Source organism: Phascolarctos cinereus, unplaced genomic scaffold, assembly GCF_003287225.1.
Source record: "Phascolarctos cinereus isolate Bilbo 61053 unplaced genomic scaffold, phaCin_HiC Scaffold_7;HRSCAF=346, whole genome shotgun sequence".
In the NCBI taxonomy this organism is placed as follows: domain Eukaryota; kingdom Metazoa; phylum Chordata; class Mammalia; order Diprotodontia; family Phascolarctidae; genus Phascolarctos; species Phascolarctos cinereus.
The window spans coordinates 147,253,070-147,279,331 of NW_027556180.1; the positions used below are offsets into that span (position 1 = coordinate 147,253,070).

At 36.6% G+C, this 26,262-nt stretch overlaps 2 protein-coding genes across 5 annotated transcripts in view; one reads left to right on the top strand and one right to left on the bottom strand.

Moving 5' to 3' along the window:
- CLDN10 (claudin 10) overlaps positions 1-21,476 on the top strand; it is a 126,560-nt gene extending 105,084 nt beyond the window's left edge. For all 3 annotated transcript variants that reach the window (XM_020965811.2, XM_078147258.1, XM_020965810.2), the window contains 2 exons: positions 20,070-20,177; positions 21,219-21,476. In XM_020965811.2, the coding sequence (XP_020821470.1) occupies positions 20,070-20,177; positions 21,219-21,342 (232 nt within the window). In that variant the 3' untranslated portion in view covers positions 21,343-21,476. The remainder of the gene's footprint in view (positions 1-20,069; positions 20,178-21,218) is intronic.
- A 3,315-nt stretch (positions 21,477-24,791) lies between these two features.
- DZIP1 (DAZ interacting zinc finger protein 1) overlaps positions 24,792-26,262 on the bottom strand; it is an 87,094-nt gene continuing 85,623 nt past the window's right edge. For both annotated transcript variants that reach the window (XM_020965807.2, XM_020965806.2), the window contains one exon: positions 24,792-25,957. In XM_020965807.2, coding sequence (XP_020821466.1) covers positions 25,878-25,957 — 80 coding nt within the window. In that variant the 3' untranslated portion in view covers positions 24,792-25,877. The remainder of the gene's footprint in view (positions 25,958-26,262) is intronic.

The window sequence follows — 26,262 nt, forward strand, 5'->3', positions numbered from 1 at the left end:
AGAATCAGGAGAATATGAAGCAGCTTTGGAATCATTAAAAGCCTGTGTTACTTCCCAAATGTGTTCTAGCTTGCTCTCCAGTTAAATTCTTAGCCAAATTCATTGGCCCTTTATGAGATACATACACACGCACACACAACACACACACACACACACACACACACACACACACACACACTAATGAATTAACTCGTTGAGTGATGACATCGAACTGCATTCCATAATCTGGGTCATATGAATCTTCATCGACTCTGTTTTTCTAGCATGTATTGCTAGGCTAATCTCATTTGAGGGGTGGAATATCTAATTGAGGAGGCCCAGCAGGGCATGGGGCAATCAGTATAATGTCATATAGAAACAGAATGATCTGGAGAATCTCACCTTGTAGAAGGAATACATCCTCTATTTATGTTCTAGTACAGAACATCTTTCACGACTATGACAGCAGTCGTGATGATAGATCACACTTCTGTTGAACAATTGCTAGAATTTAGATTTGGATACTTCTGGCTTACTTCACATGTGGGTTTGGAGGGATTTTACTAGTAAGTTACTTTTAAAAAATGAATTAAAGTTCACTGACCCAAGAAGACCCATTTAACACCTCCTGAGTTGTCATAGCCTGAAATTTCATACAACAAAAATGTCATTTTCTAGCTCTAAGGTATCTTATAAATATTCCAGTTCAACTCTCTCTTTTTAAGGGAGGAGAGCATAGGAGATGTTTGATGAGACTTTTAATGTTGTAGGTGAAGGGGACTACTGGTGAGGAATTTCCTCTACCAAAGCAAATTGGCATCCTCTCTACAACTTATAAATGAAGGAATAAATGAATGGAAAAGCATTTGTTAAGTGCTTTCTACGTGCCAGGCACTGCAAAACAAAACAAACCCAAAGACAGTCCCCACCCAAAAGGAGCTTGTATTCTACTGGAGGATGCGACACCCAAAGGCAAGTGATGGCCAGAAAGGGGCACTCTGGAAAGTTGATGGGATAGCGAGTGTGGGGCCATAGCAGAATAAGTTGGCACACCCACTCCAGGAACAATAGCAAAATTGATTTGAATTCAGTTAAGGTTCCAAAAGTGGAGGATGAGGGTGGGAGGAGGATGATAAGGAAGAAAGAACCTCAAAGGGGCAAAGCAACTGGCTAGGAAGAGAAAGTTGGCTATTAGGAAATTAAGTAAAACATGGCAAGGGCTTTTCCTGAAATAGTGGTCTTGGAAAATAGTCACCAGTCAGGAGAGTAGGACACCAGGTTGGGAAGGTGATTGTAGAAGAGGAAGATTAAGCCAGAGAATCTAAGACTTAAAATCTTACTGAATTGCCTGGGAGCACCAAGAGTTTAAATGATGTGCCTGAAATCCTATAGCCAGTGTGTGTCATAGATCCTCACCTTGAATCCAGGAATTCTTGACTCTAATATCAGCGTTCTAGGTCCCCTGCCAAGCCACCTCTGCTGATCCTGTCATTTTAGATATATATATAAAAAAAATGGTAGCCTAGAGAAGTTAAATAACTTGTTCAAATTGACCTAACTAGGTAGTAGCAGAACCAAGAGAATAGATCAGGTCTCTTTGACTCTCAATCTAGTGTCCTTTCCATTATGTCACATTTCTTTCCTTCATTAGACCCAGAGAAAAAGTGGATATTGGGGTACACTGTCTCCAGAACAGTAGTAAAATATGCTATTGTCTGCTTTCTTACTTCTCTCATGGATGGAAGCAAAGGCAGGTAACAAAATGAATACAAAAGCATCACAAGGTCCTGTAAATTACCCAGAGTAGGGTAGATCTTTGGGGTAAAGGAGGAAGGAAAGGTGTTATCTACCATCTTAATGGTCCTCTTCCATTAGCACATTAACACAGATAAGCTATCAAAAACAACTTTGGGGGGAAGGGCAGTGTCCAAAACTGTGTTTTTATGGCTATAGGAAATTTCTGCTGAGGAGTCTCCTAACCATACAAATCAACTGTTTTAGAGAGTTGCTTAGGAACACAGTGGTTTGTTCAGGGTCACACAGTAAGAAAAGGACTTGATCCCAGGTCTTCCTGACTGCAAGGAAGTTGGCTCTCCTATCAAGCTGTTTGAAACTAACTTCCTTCTTTTTTGCCAAAAATGGAAAGAAAAAAACTAACAACCACAACCTCCCCCCAAAAACTTAATAAAAACTTCCTTCCTGAAGCTTACAGTAACAGATAACTCTCAGCATGATTCATCCATTCCTAAGTGTTGAAATGAATTGCATTCCCACTATTGATTAGTAGTCCAAACCACTAACTTCCTGAAAGTCTTCTGTTATTTTTATTTAGTTTTTAAAGAAGCTATTCCAGGAAGTAATTGATTGACATCAGTAAACTTTCCCAAATCACCACCCCCACCAATGTAATCCTCTTTCTTTCCCTTTCCATTGTTTTCTTAAATTCAAGACATAAAAGAACTGCTCCCAAGTCTTGTCTAATTAGACTTCCTCTATGAACCCTGATAATAGGGTTCACAAGGAACACATGTCTCATCTCCCCATATTAGAATATAAGCAATTTATCTTCATTTACTCTGTTATCATTATTAATTCATTCATATTTATCTTTTTATGTTTCTCTTAATTTCTGTGTTTAGACTGCAAAGTTTCTTTGACGCTCTGGTGTTTTCAAGAGAAGGGTTAGGGAGTCTTCTGTTTCATCAAAGATCCATTTTTCCCCTGTAGGATTACACTCAGTTTTGCTGTATTCTTGGCTGTAAGCCCATATTCTTTGCCTCCTGGAACAGTGTATTTCAAGCTTTCCACTTCTTTGCAATTGTTGTTGTTGTTCAGTCATTTCAGTCTTGTCTTTGTGACCCCATTTGGGGTTTTCTTGGCAAAGATACTGGAGCAGTTTGCTATTTCCTTCTCCATATCATCTTACAGATGAGGAAACTGAGGCAAACAGGGTTAAGCAACTTGCCCAGGGTCGCACAGCTAGTAAGTGTTGATGCCATATTTGAACTCAGAAAGATGAACTTTTCTGACTCTAGGCCCACCACTCTATCCACTGTGCCACCTAGCTGCCTATCATGGGCTCACCTGGGATTGAACCTGGAACCTCTTTCACCCAAAGAAAGGATCATAGTGGCTTCTAGATCATGTGTAGTTCTAATTGTGACTCCTTGATACTTAAATTCTTTCTTTCTGGCTACTTGTACTGTTTTTTTATCTGGAAGCTCTAGATTTTGGTTATGTTATTGGGAGTTATTATTTTGGGATTTCTTTCAGGAGGTAAGCAGTATATTCTATTTCTGCTTTGGTTCTAAGAGATCTGGGTAGTTTTCTTTTAATATTTTTTGAAATATGATATTTGTCTCTTTTTCTTAAATTTTTTCTCAATCTGTTTTCAAGGTACTTTTGTTTTTGCTATAAAATATTTAGATTTTCTTGTATTTTTCCTTTATTTTGCCTTTGTTTTAATATTTCCTCATGGGATCATTGGCTTCTATATGGTCTATTCTAATTTTCAGGAAGTCTGTTGCTTAGACAAAGATTTGTGCCTTTTGAGCCAACTAATTCTGTTTCCAATTCTTTCTTCCATAGCCCTTATTTCTTTTCCATTTTTCCCTCTAGCTTTCTCATTTCACTGATAAAAAATATTTTTTAAAAACCTCTTTTTGTAATTCTTGCTTCATTTCTTTCAGAAATTCTAACTGAAATTGTGCCCAAACAATATTTTGTTTGAGGCTTTGTCGGTAGATATTTTGGAGTATTTTTCTTCTTCTGGTACCTTTAGGGTCTGTCTCTGCTCTTTTGCTGTTTAATATTTTTTTTAATCAATGACTTAGATAAAGGTATAGAGAGCTTGATTATCAAATTTTCATGTAACACAATGCCAAGAGGGCTAACTAGTATGCTGGATGATAGGTTCCCCAAAGATCTTGACAGACATCAATATTGAGCCAAATATAATATAAAAATTAATGAAGATAACTTAAATTCTTAACTTGCTGAAGTGTGGTTTGGATATTTGTAAGCTAACACATAGGACAACCAGAGTAGCGAAAGAAGTGAAGAATCAGTTGAAGGAACTGGGGATATTTATCCTGCAGAAGAGGAGAGGCAGGGCATGATAACTGTCATCAAATATTTGTGGGGGAGGGATTTAACTTGTTCTCTTTGGCCTCAGAGAGCAAAGAGTTGAAAGTGCACAGAGGTAATTTACGTTTCATTGTAAGGAAAACTTTCCTTCCCCAAAATAAAATAGACTCCCTTAGGAGGTAGGGACTCCTCTCTCGGTGGAGGTCTTCAAGCAAAGGCTAGATCACCATTCGCTGTTGTTGTTCATCCTTCGTTCTCGAAGAAGACCAATGACATCAGAAGGGTGATGCCTTGATTCTCATGAATTGGATTTAAGTGAGGCAGAGCTGTGCAAAGTCATCAGCCTCATTCTCTCCTCCAAAGTCATCAGAGTCCACTAGCAAAAGATACGTCAAGATGAGTAGAGATGGCCCTGGATGCAGAAACCTTGGCCTTTTTAAGCTAAGGTCCTTCCCAGGTTTCAGTCTGTCTGAGGCAGTGCCCATTCAGTAATTAAAGGCTAGGTAAGAATTGAGGCAAAAGAAGGCCTAATTTGCCTTCATAAATGAGTCAGTGTGGGAGAGGAAGACCCTTAGAGTTTCTGGCCAGACCAGAAACAATTGCTAGGTTGTAGGGAATGTATTGTTCAGGCATGGGTTGACTTGATGTCTTCAGAGGTTTTGTCCAAGATTCTGTGATTTGGGAGTGTCATCTTGGAGAATATAACATATAAGGGTGGCAGGGCTAAGGGAATAGGGAGAAATAATACCCTAAAATATAGTAAGCAAGTAAAGCCACAGAATATTTGAATTGGAATGAACAATAGTGCACTTACTAATTGCTATGTACAAAGCACTGCACTAATGCAAATAGGAAAGTATGGTGATTCCTGCTCTCAAGAAGCTTACGTTCTAATGAAGGAGACAACATGTATAAACAACATGTATATACAACATGGCTTCAGCTGTAAAATAGAAAGATTCAGTGTTTCTTAGGGTACAGCAGCAAAGCAAATGGTTATGCCTCTTCTTTTATATCATTTCCAGTGATAAGCCCAGTTTCTGATATTGAATCATTAGACAGGGACAAGGACTGTGGTGCTAAGAACTATCTTCCATGTATCTTCAGTCACTGTGTCTTCAGCATCCAAAGAAACAATTGCCAGGCTGCGTCTCCACAAGGCTTGTTTCTTGGGATTGTGGCTGTGGAGGTTAGGGAAGCAGGACTCACTTGGAAGCAAGACTGGTGGTCTGGGGGGGGTGGTGTGTGCTGCCACCAGTGGTTTGGGGCTTACCTGTCCCTCAGAGGCAGTTGGTAGAGGCAGTGGCAGAGAAGGGAGGCCCCGTTTGCACAGCAGTTGCTCCCCTTAATTAAGGCTGTAAGGGCCAGTGCAAAAGCAGAGGTTGGTGGTCTGGGTAAAATTCTATTCCCAGGGTCCTCCATTGCAATTTTGACTTGTCAGGTGCATGCCACTCCTGTTTGGTCCTCAGGGGTACCTTGCTATTTCAGCTTGCCTGCCCTGAAAGTGGCCAAGAGAGTTGGATGGCAGATGGTGGATTTAGTGGGGCCCCTCTCCACCAGAGTTGCTTTCCCAGATTATGGCTGCTAGGGAGGGCTAAAAGCAGGGCTGGTGGTCTGGTGACTCTTCCAGGCTTCTTAGGCTTGCCTGCCAATTGGTGGCAGCTGGTCAGGAACTATTATTGATAGTGGCGAGGTTAGAAGAAATCTAAGATATCATGTGGTTCATGTCCCTTGTTTTAAAGATAAAGAAACTAAGACTGAGAAGACTTATGTCTGGAACAACATTGGTCATTCATTTAATAAACCCCTGATCTAAATGCTCTGTTACTACCCTCAATAAGTATAAAATCTATTTAGATTTTAGATTCACCATTTAAGCATATTCTCCTACTCATGACTGTTGTTCAGTAAATTCAGTCGCGTCCAGCTCTTCATGACCTCATTTGGGGTTTTCTTGGCAGAGATACTGGAGTGGTTTGCCATTTCTTTCTCAAGCTCATTTTGCAGCTGAGGAAACTGAGGCAAACAGGATACAGTGACTTGCCCAGGATCATACAGCTAGTAAGTGTCTGAGGCCAGATTTGAACCACAAAGATGAGTCTTCCTGACTCCAGGCCCAGTGCTCTATTCACTGCACCACGTAGATATTCCTAGCATGACTCAAATCATTACTTCACACTGAAAATCAGGATAAAGTCAGTTCTCAATTATATACATTAATGGGTAACAACAAAAAAATAGGTAGCCAGAAATAACAAATTATTCAAAAACAGCATATTTTGCTTTGAAATGAGCTTACAAAATATAAATTGGTTGGGGGAAGTATCAGACTTTCACTATTAATTATATTTGGCTTAGGGTCAGAAGTATACTGGGGCCAGTTCATACCAATTCAGATTGTTAAATGTTCAGTGTGAACACTTACACTATAGAAATAAACAAAAATACAAATGAGGGCTTGGTTTATTGTTTCATTGCTTGTCTAGACTTTAAGAAAGTGATTGAGAATACATTCATAATGCAGATTTAACTTAATGTGTCTTGCATGCATTTTTTGAGAGCTGATTGTTAAACATTTACTAGTACGATATTAAAGTTAGTTCAACAGTGACTGGAGAAAGCAAAAATTTTTCAGAATTATGTTTATCCCCAAAGGAGAAAACCTCCACAAAAATAATTGAGTTGATGACTGATATAATGACATATGATTGATAAGATTGCACACTACCACATGATAAGTTATTAATCAGAGTTATTAACAAGGGAATGTAGAGTTAACTCTGGCCATTAAAAAAGAAAATTAGTTATGACTATAAGCCTTCATAATTTATGAATTTTTATAATAATTCTTTCTTGAGGTGAGGAATTCAGTGGACATTATTTAAAGAATTGCAATGGTAGAACAGAAAGAACTCCTAAAAAAGAAAAAAAAAGATGCAACCACAGAGATAGTAGAGACCTTCAGAGTTCATGTCTGTACTGGTAGGCAGTACAGAAACAATTACAAAAATGAAGCAATCTTTATTTACATTCTGTTAGGAGAGAGAATATCTACATGTATAAGTATGTAGATGCAAAAGAGATAAGCAGAAATACAAATACAAAATAAATGTAAGTAGGGAGGGAGGGAGAGAGAGTACCCGCAGGTAGATGATCAAGAAAGGCTTTGAGAGTTGTTCTATGTCCAAGAAGTATTAGATATAAGCCATTGGATTAGATGGTAACTAAGTAGTATGCTTTTAATAATTATGTGTAACATAGGCTCTCAAACATTTATAAAAGAAATGTGAAACACTTGAGCAAGTGTCTAAAGCTTTGTGCAGCCCATGTAATACTGATTCAAGATTTAACTCCCTTATACACTGGGTCATAGAGGGCTTTGTAAATACCTGTCTACCTATGATGGAAATTTCACTTTTTTTAGGTAGAAATATTAAAAAATGAATGCTGTTTCTCCACTATACAAGCTGTTAAATGCTAAAATTTGATCTGAAATGGATACATTTTTATGAAAAGGGGATACTTGACCTACAATTTCATTGATATAGGCAGCTCCCAAATGAGTAACTTTCTCTACCAATACAGGTTGACAGCTTCTCTGCATTTTATAATCCTAGCAGGTGAGAACACTAGATTAAGTGATTTCCGCAGAGTCACACAGGTAGCATGTGTCAGAGGTGGTATTTGAACGTGGACCTTCCTGACTCCGTGGCTAGCTCTCCATCTACTAGGCCATACTGTCCTACCACATCATTTCATGGAGCTTGGACTTCTTTATGTTTTTGGTTCATTTGAGAAGATTAAGCCATTTAATAAGATCATAAATCTAGGGCTAGAAGGGATTTTAGAAGTCATCTTCATCTATTTAATAGATGAGGAAACAAAACCCAGGGAAGCTCAGTGACTTGCTTAAGATCACATAGCTAGCATCAGGGGCAAGATTTGAATTCGTGTCTGCTGACTCCAGAGTCTGTGCTGTTTACATCAAACCACCAGGTCTCTATGGCTGGTTTCTATATTGGTCAGATTAAGCAGATAAGTGACAGATATTCAAGCTGTTTTGTTCTATGTAGACATATAGCCTTAGGGACTTAGGAAATATTCTAGACTCCGAGTTTATTATTGTGAGGAATCACTGACAGTATACATGCACATCTTTTCAATGGGTCCGATTATGAAGGCCTTGGGGATTAAAGAAACTTCTATCCTTCTGGATAAACAGCAGAAAAGCACATTGTACAGGCCTCTTGCTATCACCTTCCATTCCCATTTGATCTCAGATGTGTGCACAGACATTTAGTCTAGTCTCATCTTTGCATATTTGGGGGAAAGGTGGTGATATTTACTTTGAAAAGAACATAAGGCTCCTTGGCTATTGTTCTGTTTCTGCGGTGGTGAAAGGCTCAGCTAGGGGAACTCCCTTGGTGAGAACAGGGGTGTTTGGTGCTAGGAGTGTACAATTAACAGGATAAAACACCACCTTTTCGTGAACCTATTCCCACAGGTTAACCACAGAGCTGAAATAGGGGAAGCAAGGTGAAAGATAGTGGCAAGATGAGGGTTAGAGTAGATGTGAGTATGCCAGTTGTTAGCAAAAACCCATAGCCATGGGATGTTTGGATTTTTCTAAGAACAAGGTGCAGGGCTCCAAAGGGCAGCCTAGCTCACTGATCCATTAGGTTGCTTATGATGATGACTTTGTCCTGTCACTATGATATGTTCAGACTCTGAGGTTTTGAGATTTCTTCTTCAAGAAAAAATTTAGTTTCAATTCAATTTAATTCCAGTAGTATCATTTTGCTTTTCTTTTTCCATAAGAATACACACATGTACATATTATGTATGTCTTAATGATTTACTTTATGATTTGGTGACATACATTGTGTTTCATTTGCAGAAACAACTTTTAGTTACCTAAATTAATTGAATAAAAGCATTGTATAATCAGTCAAAAATAGGGAAAAATTCCAAGGTGTGGGCAATCTAAAATGGGGGAAAATTCCAAAGTGTTTTCTGCTTGGCTGTGGGATGGAGATTTGTCCTGTCCCAGGATAGCCTGAGAAAATTTGTTTTCAGATTGTTTTAAGAGATTTGCCTTTGCCATACATTTGGATAGGTGGGATGTTGCTAGAATGTGATTCTGTCTCTGAACAATAACCACAAAATCAGCTTTTGCAAAATACCATAAGCAAATAATTATTAGTTGAGGTTGCTGGTGATTTATATCCTTCAAAAAAATTAAGAGATGTCTCTGAAAGAAAAAATAAAACACCAAGAGACATAAAGTCTTTGTTCATGTATGCACTAATAAAAGGGATTGATGTCTACAGCATGGTAAGAGGAAATTCGTTTTTGACTCACCTTTTAAGAGAAAATCAATAATGAACTAATCCATTTAAAAGCTTATCCATTTGGGATACTGGGTTTCTTCATCAGAATTCAAGATAGAAAATATGGAATGATGCTGGGTTTGAAATTGAATCCAAGACTGGTAATTTGAAAGAAAATTCACATTTAATAAATAGTATCAAGGCATCACACTTTTAGAGCTGCAAAGGACCTTACCTGTTATCTATAGAGGCCAATCATAGGTGAATTAGTATCTTTAATCTAATCCCATGGTTTCATCAATACAGGAAATTTTTAGTGAGGAAATTCCCTCTATCAATAGAGGTCAGCAGTCACTCTGCAACTTAAGAGTCTTTGGAGAATTGCCTAGAGCCCTAAGAGATAGATGATGGGCCATGCTCAGGGTTACATAACATGTGGCAGAGGTGGGACCTGCATCTAGGTCTTCCTCCTTCTGAAGCTAGCTCTTGCTTATTGAGCAAATGTGTTTTAGCTCATTTGTGCTAACCTTTGTGATTTCATTTAATATAAAGTTGCTTTACTCCTTTTCGTGAACTACCTTATACCATGCATGCCGCATGTGGTTAGGAGGGTTATGGACATTTCATTATCTGAACCTGGATATTCCTTTCACCCACGTCCTTTACAGAGGGACTATTCTTCCCAGCCCCTCGAGGCAACCAGTACAGTAGAGTTTTGGAGTTAGGAAAATATGCATTCAAATTCAGCCTCAGATACCTGGCAGTGTAACCCTGGGGAGATCACTCCACCTCCATCTGCTTTAATTTCCTCAGTTATACAACAGGGATGATAATAGAACACCTAGCTTTGACAGTGGAGGGCAAATGGGGGAAGGTGAGAGGGAATGAGTGAATCTGATTCTCATAGGAGGGAATAACATACACAATGGGGTATGGAAATCTGTCTTATCCTACAGGAAAATAAGGGAGGAAGGGGACAAGAGAGCAGGGGGTTGATAGTGGGGAGAGCAGATTGGGGGAGGGGATAATCAAAAGCAAACACTTCTGAGAAGAGGCAGGGTCAAAAGAGAGAATAGAATAAATAGGGGGTAGGATAGGATGAAGGGAACTATACTTAGTTTTTCACAACAGGACTACTATGGAAGTGTTTTACACATCTATAACCTATATTCAGATGCTTGCCTTTTCAATGAGGGTGGGTAGAGAGGGAGGAAGGGAGAAAATTTGTTAACCCAAAGTTTTAAAAACATATGTTAAAAAGAAAAAAAAAAGAGAAAAAAGAAAAAAGAAATAATAGAACACCTATGTCCCAGAGTTGTGAGGATCAAATGAGATATTTGTAAGGTACTTAGCACAGGACCTGGCACATAGTAGGTGTGCCGTATAATGAACACTTGTTCCCTTCCTTTTCCTTCTTTTTCCTTTTGCCATCAGTGCCCCTGATCTGTACTGTTTGGGGAAGTGACCCTGTGTCCAGTTCACTGCCAAGGATTCCAACTATAATGCTTCTCAGTTATGCATGAAGGATGATAATACTGTTGAACAGCGTGCCGACTTTTAGGCTTTCATTCTTCTGAGATAGAGTGGATGGTTTTGCCTTGATTTTTTTTTAATTTAGGATTCAGGCTCATTCCTAAACTTTCAGATCTATTAAACTCCTCTCCATCTCCTTTGAGTGACTTAGATTTCCCTTACACTAATAATTCAGGAAAGTGAGGCAGCTGGGAATCAGCCAGAAACATTAATTGGGCATTTTCTTTGCGTACAGAATATGGTACAGGACACTCTGCAAGGTCTACACTCCCAGCTGGAATGTAGGCCTAGAAAATCCCAGCCAGTCAACCCTGATTATTCTTCGGTGGACCCTAAATCCCTTAATCCTTTACCCACTTCCCTAGGAAAAACTGACATCCTGGTCCAGCTTGGGAGTGCTGCTGGTGTTAGCTGAATTCCAGCCACTATATTTCTTTCTGATGTCCCTTTCAAATTAGGAAGACAGGCTGCTGGTTGGAGGGAGATAGGGTCTGCCCTGCTCTTTTCAGAATCACAGAGCTAGGCAACATTGAAGGATTCCTCTACTCTAAAAATAACAGCAGAACAGGCTGACCAGGTTAACTCCTGGGAGTTGGGTAGCTGTGCGACAATGTGAGACTTGAGTGTAGAGGTACGAGAAAAGCAGAAGGCTAGGGCCAGGTTCAAGGTTTGATGGGGATGAGACTGCCAAATGAGGAAGGAGCTAAGGCCAAGAAATCCCCTGTGCCTATCTTTTGCTCCTTCCTTCCCCTACTTCCTTCCCATTCTTCCCTGTGCCCTCTCTCCACTTCTCGTTTCTACTTTTTATATTTTTTCCCTTCTTCTATCTCTTCCCTTTCTCCTCAGTGATTTTTCATCCAAAGAACAATAATAATAGTCAGCATTTACTTAGTGCTTTAAGGTTTGCAAAGCACTTTACATATATTTACATTTGATCCTCACAATAAATCTGAGGTAAGTAATGTGTTTATCTTCATTCTACAGGTGAGAAAACTGAGCCTAAAATAGGTTAAATGAATCTCCCAGGGTCACAAAGCCAAGTAAGTGTCTGAGGCAGAATTTGAACACAGATCTCTCTGATTCCTGGTCAAGCATTTATTCTAGTGATAATATTTCTCTTTGCTTTGAGAAGTGGGAGATAGCAGAGTAGGTTGTCCATAGTTTTGTCTTGCCTGCATAGGATCAAAAAGAAATCCCTACTCTTATTCTGGCCAGATGTGAAAATATAGATATGGTCAACTGAGATTTTATACACACACACATACATACATACATACATACATACATACATACATACATATATATACACACACACACATATATATACACATATATATATGCGCACATATGTATATATACATACGTGTGTGTGTGTGTGTGTGTATTGTAAACAACTATCTATATGATTCTGTAGTTTGGTTTACTCATGAAACTGCTTCTAATTACATTGTTCAGTATACTTGTCTGGCAATGAAATGGAGTTGGGCTTTTCTGTTTGCTTGCTTTACTGGGATGGAGAAGAGAGAATATATAAATGACTAATATCCTTCAGACATACAAACCATATTTGTGTGGAGGAGCAGAGTACATATTCTCTATTTCCACTTCCCATGACCAACTACTCCACCCTACTCATGATCTTGCCATTACCCACAAGTGGCCCACATCCGTATTCATGAATTTGGAGATTCCTTTATCAGATCATAATCTTCTTTCATTCCGCCTGTCCCTCTTCCTTACAACTCCAAACCCTATTCTTCTGCACTGCAACCTCCAATCCTTCTGCTCCCCAGTTCTTTCCAAGGTCATCATCCCAGCACTACATACACTCTCTTCCCTTCTCCATCTTGACTGCTTGATGAACTGGTTCACCTTGACACAGTCCTCTCTCTTTATTCTGTTGAAGATCTTGTCCTGCCAAATACCAGCCTTAGATTATTGCCGCCGCACCATCCATTGCTTTCACTGTTACTCACATGCTGCTAAATGAAGCAGGAAAAAATCACGAAACCATGCTCAATGAGTTCACTACAGGTTTGTGATGTAATCTGAAATGTACTTATTACAGTAAGGCAGTGCTTGTACACTTCCCTAATTGATTCACCAACCCACTCATCACAGCAGCTTTTCTAAACCTTTTCATCCTTTCTTCTTCCCTACCTTCTTGGTGGAGAATCTTGCCTCATGTTTCACTGAAAAAAAAAAATGAGACCATTTGCAGAGAGCGCCTTCTTTTCCCCTTTTCCTCATCTCACATCACTCAGGTACTTTCTGCCACTATATGCTCTTTTGCCACTTCTAACCTCTATTTCACATGAAGAAAGGGCCCTTCTCCTTGCCAAGGCAAAGCCCTTTGTATGCACAAATGATCCCATTCATCCTGTCTTCTCTAGCAGATTTCTCCTCCTTATCATCCCTGCTCTCTCATTAATCTTCAATCATACTTCTTTTACTTCCTTCACACATGCCCATGCCATCCCCATCCTCAAAAAATCTTCACTTGATCCATCCATCCCTGCTAGTTATCAACCTTTCTATCTCCTCCATTTTGTGGCTAAATTCCTTGAGAAGGTTGTCTGCAATAGGTGGCTTCAGCTGCCTTCACTCTCACTGTCATAACTCTTTTTCAATCTGGCTTCCAATCTGATTATTTAACAAAAAAAATGCTCTCTCTAAAGTTACTAATGATCTCTTAATTGCCAAATTTAATGGCCTTTTCTCAATCTTTATCCTTCTTGATCTCTGCAGCTTATGACACTGCCCTTTCTCTTGGATGTTATTTCCTCTCCGTTTTAAAATTTTTATTTATTTTTATGTTCAATTCCACATTTTCTTTGTCCTTCCACCCATCCCCCTATCCATTGAAAAGGCAAGAAATAAAATACTCATTATACATATGAAGTCATGAAAAACATATTTCTACATTAGCCACACTGCAAGAAAAAAAAAGTAAGAAAAATGAAGTGAAAACATTATCCTTCAATCTGCACTCAGAGTTCTTCAGTTTTCTCTGGAGGGTGGATAGCATTTTTATCATGAGTCCTTAGGAATTGTCATGGATCATTGTATTGATCAGAGTAGCTAAGTCTTTTATAGTTGTTAGAATACTGTAGTTACTATGCTCAACATTCTTCCAGTTTTGTTCATTTCATGTTTCATCAGCTCATATAACTCTTCTAGGATTTTCTGAAACTATTCTCTTCATCATTTCTTATAGCACAAGAGAACTCTATCACAATCACAAGTTTAGCCATTCCCAATTAATAGACATTCCCTTATTTTCCAATTCTTTGCCACCGAAAAAAGAGCTGCTATAAATATTTTTGTGCACATATGCCCTTGATCTTTTTCATTGTTCTCCTTGGAGTACAGACCTAATAGCAATATTGCTGGGCCAAAGGGTATGCACAATTTTATAGCTCTTTGGGCACAGTTCCAAACTTTTCTCCAGAATGGCTGGGGCATTTCACAACTCCACCAACAGTTCAATAACCTGTCTATTTTTCTCCACATCCCCTCCAGCATGTTATTTTCCTTTTCTGTTATGTTAGCAAGTCTGATGGGTGTGAATTGGTACCTCTGAGTTGTTTTTATTTGCATTTATCTATTAGTAATTTAAAGCATTTTTTCATATGATTATACATTTCTTTGATTTCTTCTGAAAACTGCCTGTTTATATCCTTTGACTGTTTGTTAGTTGGGAATGATGGATATTCTTATGAATTTGACTCAGTTTTCTATATATTTTAGAAACAAGGCCTTTATTAGAGAAACTTGCTGTAAAAATCCCTCCCCCTCCCCCTACAGTTTTCTGCTTTCCTTCTAATCTTGGCTGCATTTGGTTTTGTTTATGTGAAAACTTTTTAATTTAATGTAATCAAAATTATCCATTTTACATCCTATGATCCTTTCACTCTCTTGTTGGGTCATGAATTCTTCTCTTATACATAGATATGACAGGTAATTTTTTATACTCCCCTAATTGCTTATGATATCACCATTTATGTCTAAATCATATATGCATTTTGAGCATATCTTGGTATACAGTATGAAATGTTTTACTATGCCTAGTTTCTGCCAGACTGCTTTTCAGTTTTCACAGAAGTTTTTGTCAAATAGTGAATTCTTGCCCCAACAGCTTAGATCTTTGGGTTTATCAAACACATTTCTTCATTTACTTCTGAATATTATATGTCAAATATATTCCATTGATCAACCAACTGTAATTCTTATCCAATACCAGATTGTTTTAATAATTACTACTTTGTGGTATATTTTGAGACCTTGTATTCAAGGACTTTGTGAAGCTGCTTTCCTTCACATTTTTTCCCATTGATTCCCTTGATATTTTTTACCTTTTGGTCCCCAATATGAATTTTGTTATTATTTGTTTAGCACTATAAACTAATTCTTTGGTAATTTTATTGGCATGGTACTGAATAAGTAATTAATTTAGGTAGAATTGTCATGTTTATTATATTGGCTCAGCTGACACATGAGCAATTAAAATTTCTCCATTAGATCTGCCTTTATGAGAAAAGTGTTTCATAATTGTGTTCTTATAGTTCCTGGCTGTGTCTTTGCAGGTAGACTCCCAAGTATTGTATGTTGTCTGCAGTTCTTTAAAATGAAATTTCTCTTTCAGTAGCTTCTTGCTGGATTTTTTTGGTAATAAAAAGAAATGCTGATGATTTGGGTGCGTTTATTTTATATCCTGCAACTTTGCGAAAGTTAATCTTTCAACTAGTTCTTCAGTTGATTCTCTAGGGTTCTCCATCATAATTCCATCTGTAGAAAGTGATAGTTTTGATTCCTTGTCGCCTATTCTTGTTCCTTTAATTTCTTTTTCTTGTTTTATTTTGGTAGCTGGCATTATTTTAGAGTCTTCCCTCACTCAAATCCAATTCAATTACAAGTCATGTCATCATCTCCCTGATGTCATGGTCCTCTTCCAGAATGAAAGACAGACCACAACCACACACAACAATGGTGATAATGGCCATCTTTGCTTCACCTCTGATTTTATGGGAAAGGCTTCTAGTTTATCACTACTGCAGATAATGCTTGCTTTTGGTTTCATAGAAATAATGTTTATCATTTTTAGAAATGTTCCACTTATTCATATGCTTTCTAGTGTTTTTTAAAAATAGGAATGCATGTCATGTTTTGTCAAAAATTTTCCTGCATCTATTGATATAATCATGATTTTTATTATTTTTGATGTGGTCAGTTATACTTATAGTTTTCCTAATATTAAACCAACCATTCTTGGTATAAAGCCAGCCTAGTGATACTGTATGATCCTTGTGATTTATTCTTGTAATCTCCTTGCTAGCATTTTACTTAAAATTTCTGCATCAGTATCTATTAGGGAAATTGGTCTATAGTTGATCTCTTTGTTTTGCTCTCCTTTGTTTAGGAATCAAAACCATATTTGTATTATTGAAGGAATCTGATGGGACTCCTTCCTTGACTGTTCTTTTAAAACAGTTTACGTAATATCACAATTAAATGTTCTTTAAATGTTTGGTAAAATTTGCTTGTAAATACATCTGATCCTGTGGTGGTCCCCCCACCCCAACCTTGGGAGCTCATTTGGGGCTTGCTCAACTTCTTTTTCTAAATTAGGGTTATTTAAGCATTCTATTTCCTCTTCTTTTAATATGACCAATTTGTATTTTGATAAACATTTATTTCATTCAGATTGTTTTATTGCCATATAATAGAGCAAAATAGTTCCTACTATTTTGATTTTATCTTCGTTGGCTGTACATTCACCTTTTCCATTTTTGATACTAATAATTTGGTTTTCTTTTAAAAATCAAATTAGCTATGGCTTACCTATTTATTGTTTTCCCCCATAAAACCAGTCCCTGGCTTTACTTATTAGTTTCATTTTTTTTTTTAAAAACCTTTGTTTTATTAATTTCTTTGATTTTTAGGATTTCCATTTTGGTGCTTAACTGGGGATTTTTTATTCTTTTTCTAGCTTTTTTTTTTTTGTTATATGCCCAATTCATTTATCTGCTCTCTCTCCTTCTCTCCTTTACTTATATAAGCACTTAGACATAAAAATTTTCCCTAAGTACTGGTTTTGCGGCACCTCAAATTTTGGTATGTTGGCTCATTGTTCTCATTATCTTTAATGAAATTATTATTTCTATGATTTATTCTTTGACCCACTCATTCATTAAGATTTCCTTTCCAATTAATTTTAGTGTATGTTTCAAAGACCCATTATTGAATGTACTTATTATGCTCTGAAAAATGTGCATTTAATAATTGTTTTTCTGCACTTCTAGGTGAGGTTTTTATGCCTTAATACATGGTCATTTTTTGTGAAGGTGTCATATACAGCTGATAAAGAAGTTAGATAGACTCCTTTCTATTCCCATTCAATAGTCTCCACTCTGAAGTGGAGGCTATCATTACCTAACTTTTCTTAAATTCTGTTCATCTCCTTAACTTTTTTTATTTTATGGTTACATATATCTAGATCTGAGAAGGGTAAATTGAAGTTCCCTACTAGTATAGTTTCATTTTCTATTTCCTCCTATAATTCATTTAACCTTTCCTTCAAGAATTTGGATGCTATGTCATTTGGTGCACGTTTAGTATTGATATTCATTGTTTCTGGTACCTTTTAGCAAGATGTAGTTATCTCTTTTCATTAGGTCTATTTTTGCTTTTGCTTTGTCTGATATCATGATTGCTGCCTCTGCCTTTTTTATGTCAAATGAACATAATAGATTCTTATTTTGGCTCAGTGTGTGTCTTTCTATTTCAAGTGTGTCTGGTTATAAACAACATATTGTTACATTCTAGTTACTAATCCATTCTGCTATCCTCTTCTATTTCCTGAGCATTCGCATTCATAATTATCCCATAATTCATCCCGTTCACATTCATAATTATGATTACTAACTGTATATCTCTCCATCCTATTCTCTTCTATTTATCCTTTTTACTCTGTTACATCCTCAAAAGTCTGTTTTGCTTCTGACCACTGCCTTCCTTCCTTAATCTACCTTGTCTCTCATCATACTCCACTCCCCCACCCCTTTCCCTTAGCCCCTTCCTCTCCTATTTGCCTGTTGTGTAAGATGAATTTCTCTACTCAGTTGTGTGTGTGTGTGTGTGTGTGTGTGTGTGTGTGTGTGTGTGTGTATTCTTCCCTCTTTGAACTAGTTCAGATAAGTAAGGTTCATTCTATGATGGACAGACTCCAAGGAGGTATTTTACTGTATTGAGTCAAACACTTTCTTGGAATCAATGAATTAGAAGTGGAATCTTTAAATTGTCAACACCTCTGTCAGTTAGGTGAATGTCTATATATGATTAACTGTATAAAACTGTAAAAGCTGGCTTATTCCCTTTTCATGTTTTATCAAGGTTCCCCTCTATGTATGTTCTCATCAAGACTTTAGAAAGATCACAAAGTAGGTGTACGGATTAGTGGCTGTTCATGTATTTTTGGTCCCTTTTTGGGTAAAAGTATCATTCATAATCTTTTCAATTCAATAAACATTTATTAAGCATCATCAGAGATGTTACAGAGATTTCTACATCAGGTGGGTCATTGGGCTTCATAATAACTAACATCCTCTCCAGTCAGTCAGTAAACATCCTGAGTTCAGATCTGGCCTCAGACACTTACTAGCTGTATGACCCTGGACATGTCACTTCACCCTGTTTGCCTCAGTTTCCTCATCTGTAAAATGAGCTGCAGAAGGAAACGGCAAACCACTCCAATATCTCTGCCAAGAAAACCCTGAATGGGATCATGAAGAGTCAAACATGATCGAAAAACAACTCAACAAAAGCAACAACATGAGCACAAATAATAGCAAAAAAACCAGCATCTGTTTTCAAGGAGCAATGTATAATGAGGGACACAATGGTAACAGTGGGAGATGGTATGGTACAGTGGAAATAACATGGTTTGGAGATAGAGGACTTGGGTTCAGAGCCTGGCTCAGCCACTTACTGTCCATTTACTTGGCCAAGTAATTCAATTTCTTTGAACCTCAGCATCCGCCGCTGTGCAAAACAAGGCTTGGACTCAAATGTCCTCCAAGATACTTTCTAGCTCAGGACATATCATCTTATGAGCTAATATTTTTGTAGCTTTAAGATCTATGCAGGGCTTTACTTATGACAAACCTGTGAGGTAGGTACCATTTTACAAATAAACACTAAGACTCAGCAAGGTAACTTGCCTGTGAGCACAAAACCAAGTGTTGGAGCCAGGATTCAAGCCCAGGATGTCTGACTCCAAGTCTGATACTCATCACCTATCACCCTAAGATTCTTTATTCTCATTCTGACTTGGGAAGTTAGGAAGCAGAAAGTGACCATTAGCAACTGGTAGACTCTTACATTTTTAAACTTCCCTTGATATTTTTTTTTCCTTTTCTTTACTGGTCTATCGCTTCCTTCTTTTCTCACTAGCAGAGTCTCTCACCTACCTTTATAGTTCCGTTTCATACTACTCTTCTTGCACTCTCTTCCAGTCAAAGTGTCCTGTCAACATACATCTTATGTCTTCAACCTTCCAGCCTTTCTACAAGTGGTTTTCTAAATGCCTTTTCATCTCCACCTCTTAGAATCACTTCCTTCAAAGTACAGCTGAGTTGTCAACACTTATGAGGACTGTCCTGATCCCCACAGTTATAGACTGCCCTCTCCCATTCTTCAAGTAATTTTGTATATATTTTGTATTTATTTATTTATTCACTCACTCATTTATTTATTTATTTATTTATTCATTCATTCATTCATTTATTTATTTACTTATTCATTTGTTCATTTATTTATTTATGTATATATATCCCCCAAGAGTAGAATGACAGTGCCTTGAGGACAGGTATTATTTTGGTTTTGTATCCCAATATAATTGTTTATTGAATTGAACAGATTTAAATAAGACCCTTTGACACTAGGATGATAATATACTCTTTCTCCTTTAAAAAATGTGATGATTATTGCTAATAAAATGCAAATGCTCTAAAGCCTTATATAAATTATTCCAACTCACTTCCTTTTGAAGAGCACAATTTAATAATTCACCATCAGAGTTTCAGATCTAAAATGCAATATTTTTTCAAAATAATTCAAAACTCATGTCTCATTTTTTGGCAGATATGAATTAGGAGCAGCTTTGTTCATTGGGTGGGCTGGAGCTTCACTTTGCATAATTGGTGGTATTATATTTTGCTTCTCGATATCTGACAATAGCCAAACACCCAGGTAAGAAATGCAGACAAAAATTATCTATTCGAAAAGTCCAGAATTGTTCTAATCCCAGCTCTGTAATTTACTACCTGTGTATGTTACCATAGGCAAATCTCTTAACTTCCCTGGGTCTCAGTTCTAATCATCAGGAAAATGGGGAGGCTTGGGTTTGATGAACTCTAAGTTCCCTTCAATACTTCTGAATCTGTGATACTAGGATTTTAAATTGCATGTGTGAAAAACAAATTGTATATGGTTAATATAATTCTCAAAGAAAAACTTTGCAGAATTAATTTTGGAAAGGTTTCATATAAGGAGACAAGAATTTTAATAGATTTGCTTGGCAGGGGCACCCTCAGTAAATCATACAATATACTTGAAACTTCATTTGAAGACTGTGTTCCTGAAAATTATATATATTCAGTTGTGTGCTGTGTAAACCTTTAAGAACAGTATTGATACAAAGGTTACTATATGTTAACATACAAAAATAGTCTTAAGAGTGCATACACAGTGAAGAAATGTCCCTACAGGGATAGGTTCTGGTACTGAACTCTCTATCCCTGACCTAAAAGGTCCAGTAATCTTTCCTACTTCCATCAACCTTCCCCAAGATCGGTGAGAGAGATTCTCTGGTCAAGATGTCAGCAAACCTTTCTCCTCTTAATTCAAGCAAAACAAGGTCAAGATGGAAAAGCCTTACTTAAGATTTAAAGGAAACAACAGACAGAGAGGTTGTTAAATCATAGCCATCATTTTGGCCTGACCAAAACTCATTTTTTACAACAGAGACAGAAATCGTTGATAGAAATTGCTAGTGTCTTCTTGACTATAAGGTGGATGAAGTGTGCTTAAGAGTTGGGAAAAGCAGAGGCAAGAATGCTAATAAACACCAACAAGAGATCCTCAAATGCTTGCTGTATTTCAGTATCATACAGAAATCTCAAGGAAATATGATCTGAGTTATTTATAGAAAGAGGGAAATAACTATCTCCCCTCACCCCCCATGCCCCAGATATATGTCATAATATGCAAATTTGTTTTCTTGCCTTTCAGAATGGCATATGCATACAATGGAGCCACATCTGTTTTGTCTTCTCGGACAAAGTACCAGAGTAGAGAAGGAGATTTTAAAAACACAACCTCTTCAAAACAGTTTGATAAAAATGCTTATGTCTAAACAGCACTGCTACAAATCACAAATCCAAGTTTGTCAATAAAATATGAACTGTTCATAGAATGATTTCCATCAAGGTTCCACTGTAATTAACACAAGCTATTTTTAAAATTTGAATTGTAGCGTTGTTGATTTTATGGATGTAAATTTTCTTACATAGTTACGTACTAATCATTTTCTGTTGTGGCTTTCTTATAAAAAAAATAAACAGGTTTATTTACTAGGTATTTTAACTGATTGATTATAATACCTAAAATAGAGAATACTTTGTTAAATACAGGTTAGCCCATAGGTTTAGTATTTTCAAGTTAACCTTCCAAGTGGCTCAAATGATGAAAGCTTTGGATTTCTGTTCATTTAAAATAGAAAGTTGAATGCGCCTAAAAACTCAACTACTTGAAGCCAGCTCCCATCCCCAAACAGTAAGTACTTAATATTATTGTTTATTGCTCCTCCTTCTTTCTTGAAGAGGACCAATGACATCTTGAGGGTGGTGTCTTGACTTGCCATGAATTGGATGTTAAGTGCTTTAATAAGAGTCTGTTGAATTGAATTGAAGCTCATCACCCATTGGGGAGATCAGAATTTGTTCCAGAACTGTTCAGATTAAGTGGGGTAGAAGCTTATGGCTTATAGGCCATTTTTATTGTTCCTCACCACCTGTCAAAACATCGACACAGATTAGGATGGTTGAGAAGAAGGAACACTGAGAAGAAAATAAATGACCTTGGCCAAAATCTCACTGACACTTAAGTCTTACATTGTTTCAGGGGGCTTTTCTGATAGTCTGTATGGGTATAATGCTCAGGGTGAACTGTAATAAAAGAATAATAATAATAATGATAGCTAGCATTTATACAGCACTTAAGTTCTGCAAAGTAGATATTATCACCTACCTCAAAGGTTGTTGTGAGGATCAAATGAGATAATATTTGTAAAGTGTTCACCAGAGTGAGTGGCATGTAGGTGCTAGATAAATGGTTGTGACTTTACCTCATTTTATCCTCACAACAACCCCTGAGAAGTAGATGCTTATTAGTATTATTATTGTTCCCATTATAAAGATGAAGAAACTGAGGCAGACAGAGGTTAAGCGACTTCCCACAGTCACACAGCTAGTAAGTGTCTGAGCCTGGATTAGAATTTAGGTCTTTATTCCAAGTCCAGGGCTTTATCCCCTATACCACTTAGCTGTGGGGGTAAGAAATAATAGTCTAGTTAAGTCTCAATGAAGGTTCTAGAGGCTAAATTTAGGTTTGTACCCTTCTTCACCAAAATACAAAAACACTGGAACTCTGCGTTGGGGTCTTTTGTAACTGGGAATACATGACCAAACACTCTGAAGAGCTAGACTAACGAGATCACTGAAGCAAGATGTGAAGAAGGTAAGATTTCTAAATAAGACAAAATGATTGTTCAGTAAATGGACATTCAGATCATCTACTAGACTTAGTTCCATGCAGTGGTCAGAAATTTGTACAGGAGGTATTTGTGAATCATTTGATATGGAATAATGACCACAGCATGATTACACTTCTAGGGAGGAGAGGGAAAATATTAATTATATTCCTGAGTAGATCAAGTAAGACGTAGACAAATGAGTGGAGAAGACTCCATTTGAAAGGATGTTTTACAGAAACTGAGCCAACTCAGGATTGGGTGAAACATTCCTTCATAAAAAGAAAACTGGCTTAAAGCCACATGATAAAGAATAGGAGTCAAGGATCAGTTTGTGAGCCAACGACAATTTGTTTCTTCTGTGGTCTGCATAAAAGAGTACAAAGTGAAGTTTATTAATATGCAGGTGATGCTTAGCTCTCCTGAGTCCAGAAAAATCAAAACAAAACTTTGTGAAGGAAGGGAAATAAGTTAGACAAGCATTACTGGAGGCAACTAAATTAATGCTTTAGGGGAAAAGAATCTAAATTCTACAGTTACTGCTCTAAGCTATAAGCTAGCCCATGGAAGGTATCTGAAATTGTACTACTCTGTCATGACAGGTAAATACCAGATGAGTCCACCAGAACAGAGAATTAAGTTTGAATTTTGAAAAATATGAAACCTTGAAGCTTGAAAGATAAATTAAGACAAGCAAAAGGAATTACTTTAGTTATAGATCAAGTCTTCAATATATAAAACTCATTTTCCCTAAGTGGTGAAAAAAAATCCAAAAGTTAAAAGATAATCGGAAAATTTAAGATATAGTCAATAAAGAATTTCATGTAACTTAAATAGTTGTTAATAGAAGTTGAGGATTTCTCAAGTCTAGGTCATGAAGAACAATTATGTCCTCCCAAAAATGTCCTTTGATGTCACTGCAAGGGACAAAATATAGGCCTTAATATTTAACTATTATTGTGATCCATTAATGGCCAGTCACATTTTTATGTACCATATAGATAGATGGCTCACACTATTCTCTATAGCAAGAGAGGAAGTGGGAATACCTGATCACTGCCAAAAACATTTGAATTCTAACTTAATAATCTTCCATTTCACTGACTGAAATTTGCTAGTAAATTTCATAAGCAATGAGTACACAAAGGGAGTAAATATGTATCTGGAGCATACTGATACATAAATAAAAAACTATAAAGCAAGTCCTTGAGTAATTTTAAACAAACCGAGTATGAAATGTGAAATTCAGATTTACAAGTCCTTCATAAGTTTAATGGGGGTCATATAGTAGATTTAAAGCTGGAAGAGATCTTGGAGGTCACACAGTCCAACACTTCTGTTTTACAGATTTGGAACCTGAGAGACAGACAGTTGAAGTGATTAGAGCTCGTTTGATATTATATGGCAGAGCCAATATTTGAATCTAGGTTTTTAGATTCCAAATCCAGAGCTCTTTATACTATACCCTACTGGTAACAGATTATTTATCAAGAATTGCTATAGGATTCTTTAAAAAGTTTCTCTATTGCAAGGGTCATCAGCCTTTTAAAATGATATACCAAAATTCCCTTACCTCTTTCTTGCTGGGAGGGATGGGAGAGGAAGGAAGATAATGTTAAGTCCTAATTCTCTCCAGGTTGGTTGAAGAGAGGCGAGAAGGGCGACATGGCATAGCAATAGCTAAAGATGTTGGGCATACTGTTAGTTGTTTATCTCTTCTAGTAAATGAAAAGCTTGATTCAATTTCTACACAACTATTTCTATTCAACTGTTCTGGAACACATCTATCATATAAGGTGAAGTACACCAGTATAACATGTCTACTATGTGAAATCAGAGGCAGTTTCTTAAATAGGCATGGGGATAGGCCACAAAGAAGATGTTACAGAGGATAACTCCTGATTGTAATTCTAACATCATATCACAGTATTTGCTTGTTATGACAGTTAAGCATCTCCTTTTCTGAATTCTGAAATAAAAACTGAATAAAAAAAATTGATCTCTAAAGAAGTAGGTTAGATACATCCATAATAACTCAGGCCCAGTCACAGTGATGCAATGTAGGATTTTACTTGAGAGGTTTACAATTAAAGAGAAAATAAAATCAAAACCTCAACATAGCCATTTAATTGAAATGTCTCTGTTTCAAAATACACAAAGTATCTTTAAAAATGCTTGTTTTTTGAGTGTATAAAAAAATGCAAAAACAATTGATATGAATTTCCTGGCCTCTGACAAGTGTCATGCTGGCAAGAATAGAACATAATTTGTTGAAGTTAGATATTTTATAATACAGGATTGCTATTAAAATAAAAATATAAAAAGTAAATAACCACAAATATACATATGAATTTAGTAATGACTGTCTTTTCTAATCACATTATTAGGCAACTTAATTAGCCATTTAAAAAGTTATATTTTACTCACAAAATATCCAAAGTAGGTACTATGATACAGAAACAGCATTTCAGTATATGTTAAAATGAACGTACTCATTGTAAACATGCTTAAAATGTCTCAATGCTGCACACACTGATAGTTCTGGTTACAGTTCTTCCATAGAAAGTAACTCAGGCCTACAAACATATACATATACGTAGCTATATTTTGGTAATTTTAGATTTAAGTGTATATTAAAATAACCAGTCTAATATTTTAAGTATGCATTACTGTTATTTGGTTTAAAAGATTAACACAAACAGAATTGTGAAATTTAACACAAAGTGAGACACAAATTATGTAAGAATTTAAATTACAATATGAAAATGTCATTATTTTCAACAACAAAAACTCCTGTGTGGGTAAAAGGTGTTTAAAAACTGGCTTTTAAAAACTATTTGAAAAAAATACTAATACTCAAGTACCATTCTGAAGAAAAAATGTTTTATGCATTAATTAACAAGGTTTTTTTAAACAGCAAATCTTTTTTTTTTTTAACACTCTTATGCTTCAAAATACTGTTGGCTTATCAAGTTGGTTTTTCAATAAATACTTACATGCCATTAAATATACCTTTGTTCTCTGAATAAGCTTCCTTGTTACTGTGAGAAATACGATAAGGCATGAGAGTTAGAACCATGTGGGTAGATTACTGAAATTGGTATTGGCACCAGGGAGTCACATCTGACAAGGCATGGTAGTTATATATCAGAAGAGTCACTCCAGTCAGTTACAGTTACTAAGCTGCTTTTTAATGTACTTGTATCAGCTTCTTGAAGTCCTGTTAATAAAAAGATCAAAGATAAAGAAGACAATTAAATAAATACCAGTAAAAAGCTAGTTTTTTATTCTACCTCTTCAGAGAAAATGAAGTGAAAATTATTTCAGTGATTGAATTTATGTTGAATCCAAGAATATCTGTTTTGGAGGGGGGTTTTTTTGTTTTTGCCTTTTTTTTTCAATTGGCTACAAAGGTTTAAAAATACCCAAATACTCAAATGGAACTTTATCTTATACATATGGAAATTCCCTCTATCAAAAGAGATGGTAAGAAGATATGCATGTATTTCCAAGTCTCTACTCCAG